The sequence below is a fragment of the Tasmannia lanceolata genome, unplaced genomic scaffold, assembly GCF_043159265.1.
Source record: "Tasmannia lanceolata isolate RefF3 unplaced genomic scaffold, GAP_Taslan_0.1 ptg000037l, whole genome shotgun sequence".
Lineage (NCBI taxonomy): Eukaryota > Viridiplantae > Streptophyta > Magnoliopsida > Canellales > Winteraceae > Tasmannia > Tasmannia lanceolata.
In genome coordinates, this window is record NW_027518714.1 from 3,817,198 (window position 1) to 3,827,779 (window position 10,582).

General features: G+C 38.2%; 1 protein-coding gene across 1 annotated transcript; it reads left to right on the forward strand.

The window, feature by feature from the left end:
• Positions 1-1,070: 1,070 nt before the first annotated feature.
• On the forward strand, positions 1,071-2,147 carry LOC143861864 (putative membrane-associated kinase regulator 6). The gene has a single exon (XM_077372817.1). The coding sequence runs from the start codon at positions 1,201-1,203 to the stop codon at positions 1,855-1,857; it is 657 nt and encodes a 218-aa protein (XP_077228932.1). The 5' UTR covers positions 1,071-1,200; the 3' UTR covers positions 1,858-2,147.
• The last annotated feature ends 8,435 nt before the right edge of the window (positions 2,148-10,582 follow it).

Sequence of the window (10,582 nt, forward strand, 5' to 3'; positions counted from 1 at the left end):
TTAGTGCACTTATCAAAGGCTACTGATATTGGCACTACAATGTTTCAATAATTGCACAAACTTAGCTTGTCTTTTTGTTTGTAATAGCTTTTTGGGAACGGTAAGAGAAGAGACCTTGTGCAATTTTTAAAACATGGCAGTGCCAACATCAGTAGCCTATTAAAAAGGGAAGTGATAGTTATGCCCATTTTGATCACTAGGGACACCCAGCGTCAGTGTATCAATGGCAAAAAGGGAGCTAATGTACTATATGTCAGAAAAATCCAGTGGCTTTGATTGCAAAGTACACTGGTAAATGGGTGTCCCTGGTGATAAAAGGGGCGTAAATATCATTTCCCTATTAAAAAATGTTTATATTACCAAGTGGGTCGATGGAGTACCAAAAGAAATTAAAAAATTTCCTTTCCTTTTTATTCATTTGAGAAATAGCTAGAATTGACTTCAATGGGAAATGATATTTCTACTCTTCTCTGTTGGAAATTAATCTTGACCACTAGATCTTGATCATCTATCACTTTCTTGGGCTTATGTTACTTACTTTCTTAGGACTTAAGTTACTCACTTTCTTGGAAGCTTGGAAGACAAGTCTTGACCACTTTGGAATTATGTAATGCTTTTATTTTTCATGTGATAGTGAGTTAGTTGTGCTTGGGAAAGCTAATAGTAATTAAGAAAAGTTAATTTCAGATTTGTAAGGTAGGCCATATTTTAGTCCATATATCTTTTTCATGTGTAAGTTTTTTTAGTAAAATTTGAAGGGTTTTGAGTAGTACAACAACTTGGGTTACTTTCTTTGTGTGTTTGGCATCAAGAGAAAAATCTTCTTTTCTTGAAACTCATCTTCTCCCCAAACCTCGTTGGTTTCCTTTCAACACTCTCCTCAGTATTTTCAAATTAAGTCGCATTTTTAATAAAATCCAAACAAAAGAGTGGAAATACCATTTTTCCATTGTAAATTTGCTAAGAAATATCATTTTCAATTGTATAGGATGTGTAACAACTAACCAGACAATATTAAAACAAAAGGCGTGAATATCGGTTTCTTGAAACGAAAGGACGGCATATTCAGTCGTTTAGTAATGAGAGAAGCAATACAGAGGGGCATTTTCGTAATCCTCCACCTCAAATGCTTATATAGCACTCACCATTCTTGTCTCTCGTCTTCTCATTTCTCAACAGTAGTCCCAACCAAAGCCCCCCATGGAAAGCTTACAACAGCTTGCAAATGAAAGCTTCTCATACAGCTGGTTATTAAACCTCAAACCCTCCTCTCTTGACTTGCTTGATGATGCCTCTATATATTCTCTAGATGAAGATTCCTTCATAGAAATAAACCCCACAATCGAATCTTTCAGAAGAGCCCTCCAATCCCAAGATTTCGAATTCCCTAATTCTCAACCTATGACTTTGGTTCATGCTGATCAGCTCTTCTCTAATGGATTTCTCTTGCCTCTTCAGCTCCTCACTTCTTCTTACAACATACAAAAACCTTCCTCCCCCTCCTTTGAAACTCTTCCAACAAAGAAAACACACGTTTTGTCTGAATCTTCTTCGAAAATTTCAGTGTTTTCGAGGCCAGGAACAACAACCCAATTGAGATTCCTCGACAAATGTCAAAGATCTTCCAGGAAAATTCTTCTCAAATACTTGGGTTTTCTGAGGCCCTTATACCAGAAAGTAAGTAGGAAAAGATCTTCGTCTGTGGCTTCTCAAGGGATGAATGGTTCGGAATCAGTCTTGTCGAGTCCGAGAACGAGTACGGGTTTCTCAACCAGTGATTGGTGTCGTGATAACATGTTGTTCGATTCGGATATTGAGAGCTCGATTTACGAGGCTGTTCTTCATTGCAAGAAATAGACTGGTTTGTGGATGCTTTTTTAGATTTTAGTTATATGGTTTTGGGTTTTTATTTGTATCTTTTATTTTTACAGAGAAAAGTTACTTTTCTCTCTTTTTTATGTTCCTTTTTTTTTATTTGTGTTCTCTTTAGAGATAATGTAGAGCTGTGTTCTCAAGCTAAGGAGAAGCTTTGTAGATAAAGCCATGGAAATTATGGCGTTTTCAAAGAATAGAAAGGTTTTTGTCCCTTCTTGTAAAGTGAACTTTTTATTGGAAAGAAGTCTCTCTATCTCTGTATTGGGAAGAAACATATCTCTCTCCCTCTCTGAATATATTCTTAGCCCATTGAAGTTATTTAAAACCTTGTCAATGTAACCCATAAATTAATTTGTACGATGTACTGTGTTGTGTACACAAAAGTTCGCTCCAGTAGCATGCCAAATGCATGTATGCATGCAACGTTATCCTCTCTTTTGATGCCACCAAAAATGGTCCTTAATGTAAACAATATTATCTTAATCTAATCTCTTTTGCAAATGGGACATTAAGGCCCTGTTTGTTTAAGATTATGACCACTGATTGTGTGTGCCAAACCGATTATTGGACTCAAATAATCGATGTGGCGCTCACAATCGGTTATCATAATACTAAACGAACAGGGGCTAATGAATTTTTAGAAGTTGTTAAGTACATATTTTCAAAGAGTTTGTTTCACCTCAATCAATTCTAACATTATTTGCAAATAATCATTTTTAACTTCAAAACAATTTCCTATAAGATTATTGGAAATGATATGTACACCCCCTTTTGCTTGTCTTTTCATAAAAATGATTGCATTCCCACTACCTTTTGTTTGAATTTTTCAGGAAAAGACAGAAAATTAAGGGATGGGGATATCATTTCCCTCATATGCAATTATTTTTAAAGGAATCCACAGAAACAGTAAATCCAAATTAAAGAAGCCCTTAGAAAGAAAAAAAACCCATGGAGCTGTTTGGATATATGGAAAGTTTTTATTGGAATTATTTTCATAGAAAATGAATTTTCCAGCATTGGTAAATTCATTTTCCTGGATTTTTTTTTCCAAATTTGAAATCTTCCTTGTTTTTTATTTTTTCTATAATTTTGTTTTCCCAATATCCAAACACAACACCTAAAAGCAACGGCAGAACCGAAATGGTCTGAGTCTTGGACCACTGCCGGGTACCACCTTGGGACTTTCTTAATGTTATAACAAAAATCAATAGAAAATGGCGTGGGCAAAATACCACCTCTTAGTTTTGGATCTCTGATATTTTTAGAGATAGGTGTGAGAACCACAAGCCACCAATTTCAATTAGAAAAAAACGATTGTATTATGAAGCAAATCACCAAAACTACTCAATGTTTGGGAACCATGATTATTTTTCCATGGAATATTAGTTCTTAGCCACTTTTATTTCTCTTCTCTTTCATACCCTCTCAGGTCTATACTTCTCCCAAGTCCCACCTTCCTCAGCCCTCTCTCACCACTTGATAAGTTGATATCCCATGGGGAAAAAAATTTCATGGTTGCCAAACATGGCCTTAAGGAAAATACTACCATCATCCGGGCTGTTTATTTGGTGGACCATTAGATCAACTGATCCTAGCTTCAACACTGTGGCTGTAGGATGATCCAAACCATCCGATGGGTGATTTTTGGATGTTGATTTTTGAACTGATGGTAGCCATACGTGGTGATTTTTATGAAAATACACGTGTACGGTGGAGATGGTAGGGAGGCTGAAGTGGTTTGGGACAAAGAAAAAACGTTCGAGGTGTCAATCTTTGTTAAAAACAAATCAATGAAGACCGTTGGGCTTGAAAATGGAGTCGAAGTTTGGGTACATTTTGTGGCCCATTAGGTGGGCATAAATAAGCGAACGGGGTAAGCCATTTTCAACGGGCCTCAAAAGCCCTCCTTTAATTTTTTAAGGGACTCTACTAAAATCACTTCGCTAAAGTTAGGTTTGTAGGGGGTGGACCAACGACCCACTCGCTTTGTAATCAAATGATAATAAAATCAAGAGGAAAGTACTCCTAAGCTTATCTAAGCTATAGTTCAAAAACATATGTGGCCCCACATTTTTGGGGATCCAAAGCATTCATTTGGAAGGCCCTTGCATGGACAGGGTGTGTATAAAACATCAGCCCTATAGGATCATCCCAACCCGCCTGCCATCTGTTGAGTGAAAAAATAGGCAGAAATAGGGACACACAGTCTGTCCGTTTTCCACTCCACCTTTGATTTGGTTAAGATGATCCTATAGGGCTGATTTTTTGTACACACCTATCCATGGAAGGGCCTTCCAAATGAATGCTTTGGATCCCTCAAAAAATGTGGGGCCACATGTGTTTTTTAGCTATAGCCTAGATAAGCTTAGATAAGCTATAGCCTAAGAACACTTTCCTCTAAAATCAAATCTTAAGTATCTGTCATTTACACTTATTTACTCTAATGTCCTCCCTTCAAATTTTAATCTCCATGAACATGGTCATCCACACAAATCACAGGGTTGAGACTTAGAATCATCTTATGGCGATGATTTTGTCAATGAGGCCTATTTAAGTTGGACCAAACAAATGAACAGTTTGGATCTTCAAATTGAACAAGGTGCACCCCAATGAATTTTGTAATAAATACTCTATTTTTTTAAAAAAAAATAGAACCTGTTCCAAGATCTAGACCATTCAGTTGTTGGGCCCGATGTTAAATAGGACAAACCCCAAAAATCACCTCCTTAGGATGATCCTAACATTCCGATATGTAGAGATTTATATATGATGTGGTTTGTCATAGAAGATTAGAGGGTTAGGATCATCATATGGGGATGATTTTAGTGATACAGTCTATTTACATTCGGGTCAAACAACTTAATGGTTTGGATCTTCGACAAGGTGTGCTCCAATGTATTTTGAAAAGAAAAAAAAAAATATGCACATCCATGCCTAAAATACATTTTTAAAAGGAAATTGATATGTGGAGACTGAGAGTACCACCAAGCATGGCACCTTGCAAAAATATGAGTTTAGCATTCTTCTTATTTTTCTAAGAGGAATGCTAGATTCATAGCATTCCTCTTTTTTAAATTGGGGGATGGACACCCTCTCTTTAACTTCATCACTTTCTCAGTGGCTTTTATAATTCGTAACAAGCAACCAACAGCCAATCAAAGAGTACAAAATAAAACAAGAGAATTCGGGTATATCTCCCTTTATATCATTGGGAAGGTAGAACAAAGAACATATATCCACAAAATAGGATAGTAACATAAACCAACCGAACAAATCAAGATTCTAAAAAACAGCACTTGAAAAAGAAAGTTAGTTCTAACTTCCAACCATCCTTTCATTTCTCTTTTTGTAATTTTCTGTAATAATTCCAGATTCTTATTGTTGGGGACACAGGCAACAAACCTCGTGGACGTCTACATTAAAAAAATATGAAAGAGCACTGCTAGTGGGGGACCGATACATACGACACATATTTGGTAATCGGGACCGTTCAGACGGTGGGGCACCACCAATCCATACAGTGATGTGATTCTTCAATCCCTTCTCCAGAGAAATTCCACCGTTCGATCAAGATCCGCCAAAATTCAACCCTCGAAACATTTTGCTCAAAGCCCGATCAATGGGTTCGGATCGTTGATTCACATTGGCCCCGGAGAGATTAGATTGAACTTGCGGGTTGCCTACTTAACGGGCCCCATCGATTGGGACCCATCAGTCCCTAATCATTAATTCTGGAAATTATGATGAAAAATCAATATAAGCATCGACTTGTCGTCTTACAAGTGGTTCCTTGTCGTCACAAAAGAACAAATCATTTCCTGAAAACAGAATATGAGATTGTGGAAAGAAAACAATTGAGAGAAAGATGTGAAAATTGGCCCCACAGAGAGAGGCAATGGGGATGTGGGCCATGTTAGTCACATGGTAAGAGGCATAAGGAGGAGACATGGACAAGTTATGCTAGGAGAAGCAGCCATGTTTGAAAGCATTGCCTCATTGTTTCTATCCATCTCTCTTTCTTTCTTGTTTTTCTTGCTGGGTCTTTCCCTTCTTCCTCTATACTCATAGCTAGAGGTTCATCATCCCAATTTTGTTCCTCTCTGTTAGCAAATAGAGGCTCACATGGGAGAAAGAGAGAGACATAGAGGAGGGAAAGGGGGACCAAAATTATAACATATGCCTCCTGCTTCAACGTTCAGCTATTGAGTCACTATTACGCCCAACATGACAGTCATCGACATGATATGTTGCTTCTCGCTTTCTTCATGTTCTTCAGGTGACAGAAGTTTAATTTCGAACTCGACCCGTGATGGCTCCCTAATCAATTACTCTGTCAACCTTAAATTACGGTTTAAAGACACCTTGAAGATAGTTTAAGCCTCCCAACTTGTAAAGGATTTTGACAGTACAATCTTCGACATTCCACTTGTTAATGTATGTATCACGTGCATGTTACACCATGCAAACTCATGAGTTATGATGATTTTCATCTTAAGCTAGTCAAAAGTTTCTATTCTCTTGAATTCATGCCATCTCTTGCCTTGTGATATCCCAAGGCCCTTATATTTTTTATTCATGAGAATCGATTTTAAGTACAAAAATGATAATTTTGACTCAAATGTACGTTAAGGTCCTGTTCATTTAAGAATGTGACATCCGATTATTTTGAGTCCAATAATCGGTTTGGGACTCATAATCAGTTGTCTCATTTCAGATTGTGACAACCAACTGTGAGGCTCCATGTTAAAGGATAAAATATTAAATAACGCCCATCTCCAACAGCTTAAGCCTTTGGAGTAATTGGTTGTTTCACATGGCATCAGAGCAAATTCCTAGGCTTCCTTTATATATATTAAAAGCCCACATGTCATAGCGAACGCAAAAGAGAGGTCACATGTGCCACGTGTAGGCCAACCCTAAAAAGAGAGGGGCCACACGTGAGGGTAAGGGTGTCAATTTTGGCTCTGGCTCGGAAGCGAGCTCGAGCTCGGCTCGAATCCTTAAAGAGCCGAGCCGAGCTGGCTTGCCAGGCTCGTTAAGCTTAACGAGCCGAGCCCGATTTAGGCCAGGCTCGGCTCGGCTCGGCTCGTTAAGGCTCGTTAAGAATTTAATATATTTAAATATATATATTATATATTAATATATACACTAAAAGGGTTTTCCAGGGAGTGAAAGGGGGAGGCAAAATATGTCACTTCATTTTTGGAACCCCATCTGTTACTTGGACCACCCCCCATAGTGTAAAAAAAGTAGTCAAATTACACTAGATAGGGCTGTCCAGGGAAGATGAGGGGTGTGAACTTAATATAACCCGAGCTCGGTAAGGCTCGCGAGCCTGGCCGAGCTGAGCCGAGCCGAGCCTGGCCAGGCTCGGCTCGGCTTGGCTCGTTAAGCTCAAAAGCTCGGCTCGGGCTCGAACCAGGCTCGGCTCGGCTCGTTTACACCCCTACGTGAGGGGGAGTGTTAAAGTATAAAAGATTAAATAACGCCATCTCCAACAGCTTAAGCCTTACGAGTAATTGGATGTTTCACACTGTAAACCGATTATTGGACCACAATTACATTTAATTTTGGTCCAATAATTGGTTTAGGGCGTCACCATTGGTTGCCACAATCTAAAACGAACAGCCTTAATTTTTATTTTTATTTTTTAATGGCACAAATAGCCTTAATTTTAAGTCCAATAATCAATTTTAATTTGGACTCCTAATCTGTTCTCAAATTATATTCAAAAGAAACGGGACCTAATGGATGCTCGCTTCACAAATTTAGGGAAAACACGCTCCTACATGCTTTCTTATAAGCTTCCTATTTCGTTTATAATTTTTTCCTAACCTTTTGATAATGCCAAAGGGACACATTTATAACGAAAGTATTTTAAACTAAAAAACTCAGTTTTCAAATTAAACTGAAGTGGGTCTTTTTCCAAAGAGTAAAGTGTTTATGAGCTCGACCTCAGATATCTTATCTAAGCCTGAGCATCAAAAACTCATGTGGGCCCACATTTTTTGGGTGATCCAAAGCATTCATTTGAAAGGCCCTTATATAGATAGGGTGTGTACAAAAATCAGGTCCATAGGATCATCCTAATCCATCCAAAAGTGGAGGGGAAAATAGACAAATACTGTTTCTCCACACATCTGCCATTTTTTTCCCTCCACAAATGGAAGGGTTAGTATGATGATATGGACCTGGTTTTTGGTAGGCACCGTATCCCTGTAAGGTCCTTTCAAATGAATGCTTTGGATCAACCCAAAAATGTGGGCCAACATGAGTTTTTGAGCTCGAGCTCAGATTCAGAAAGACTTTCTTCTTTTCCAAAAGCCCAACATTAAATCTACACGAATAAATAAATAAAACATGTGAAACTATAAATTCCTAAAACTTATAATTCTAATCGCTAGCAAAGTTTCTTTAGTTGCAATCCTTACCATCATTAACTAACCCTTCCTCTCTAAGCGAAGATAATTTCTCTTTCTATACACTTCTCGTTTGCTTATTCACATGGCTTATTACATGCTTTGTGTTGACTTTCAATGATATTTCCTACATATGTTTCCATACTGCTTCTCTCATTTCCGTCAAAACTATGGTATAGAAAATCTCAAAATTCAGCATAACACCCATTTCAGTTTCTCTTACATGCGGTAAAGTAAAAGCAAACCAGATCAGGCAAACCGAAATGATGAACTTGTTCATTGCTGGAGGAAGTCAATTATGCCAACTAAAACATAAACCTCCATTTGAGTTCCTAATTGCAAGCAAAACTCATGAGAATACGGCCAAATTATATGCAAAGTGAAGTAGGAAAGAACAACACGCAAATGGTCTTTGTTGATGACTAAAATTGGCTAAATTCCAATTTGAATGGCCTAATTGCCTGGGGTTGAAAGCCTTGCCTAATTGCCTGTGTGAAGGAGCAGGAAAGGGACAAGATGTGTTAAGAGAAGGCATATGCCTCTTTGTTTCTGTCTAGTTTTTTATGGTTCACTCTTTCTTTTATTCGTGAGGAAGCTTGTTGGATATGTTAAAGTATAAAAGATAAATAACGCCTTTCTCTAATATCTTAAGCTTTTGGAGAAGTTGGTAAGTTAAAATGGTAACAGAGCCAAAGGTCTCGAGTTCAAACCTCCTGGATAGCAAAAATCCACATGCGATGGTCGGCACAAAGTGGGACCACATGTGCCACGTGTTTGCCACGAGTTCAAACCTCCTGGATAGCAAAAATCCACATGCGATGGTCGGCACAAAGTGGGACCACATGTGCCACGTGTTTGCCAAGTGGGCTACACGTGCGGGAGAGCAGAATGAATAGGACAAAATCTCGATGGGCTTTTGTATGGGAGAGCATCAACCTCATATGCATTAAATGAATAGGACAAAATAGGGGCCTGTGTGGCTGCTCTCACATGCAACAGCCCATCCGCCAAATGCCATCGCTATCAAATTCCTTTTATAATTACTTTTTGATACCTGAACATAGTATATTTGCCTATTTAAATTTTTTTTTCGTTCATTATGTTATTTAAAAATCTTATTTCTTGTCCGGATCATATAGTTGTAAAAACGCTAGACAACAGAAAATTATTGAGCGAACTTTAACATGGCTTCTCTGCGTGTATCAAATTTTGATAATGGCACTACTCTCTTTGTTTTGCACGTTTTTAACTGATTTTTTAAGGCTGTTAGCCTGTTATAATACTCAAGATACAATCAACATCCAATTAGAAAAGTATAAAACAAAGTGAGTAGTGCCATTATCAAAATTTGACAGTACAGAAATGTACCCTAACAAAAAATTAGGGGTTAAAACATTATGTAAATACTAATTACAAAGACTTAAGATAAAATAGAATAACGATATGGTAACCCAGTTGGGAACCTACAGTGGAACCGAACAAATAGCCTCTTAACAAATTAGCAATCTTTCCCTTGATTTTTGGCCTTTTTCTTCATGCAAATGGCAAAAGCTACGCCCCCCATGCCATGTGGCATGTGGGCATTTGTTAGCTTACACTATCGGTTCCGCTCTCCATCCCCATAGCCGTGCATTAGGTTTTTATATTGATGTATGCAAGCAGGTGGATAGTTGGTTATTTAAAAAAAAGGATTGGGCCACTTTGTTCAAAGATCTAAGGAAAATGATATATTCGCCCACTTTCCGCTCTTAAACTCTCCTGAAATCAAGTTTCAAGAACCAATCCTTGGTCCTTCTCTTTACACAAATCAGAAATCTAGTTAATGTCGGGTGTGTTCGGCAACTATTCTTTTACGGAATTTTCCTCTTTTTCAGCGGTGGAGAATGACAAAAGCCAAAAAAAATTCAAAAATCATGTTAGGCTACGTGACCCGCTAAGGTCCGTTTCAAAATTTTTTGCTACTTTTTCGACTGAAAAATAGGATTCCTCGAAGCGATAAATAACCGTTTCTAAAATTTCTCATCACTCCGTTTCCGCCCGATTCTTTAGGCGAGAATGAGAAGTGTTGCCGAACATGCCCGTAGCTTCCAAACCTTTCTTTTACACTTCAAGATTGCCCACCGGATAACGTTTTCCGAATGACTCTTAAACCTCAAGGTTGGCATGGAATTTGGAAGCCAATATGCCCACAACAGTGGAGAGCGCCGTTAATATCAGTTTCATTGAGTTGGAAAAGCTCATGGGCCGGAATAGGCCCTTCTCACCGCTCATTACAGTCTCTAAACACT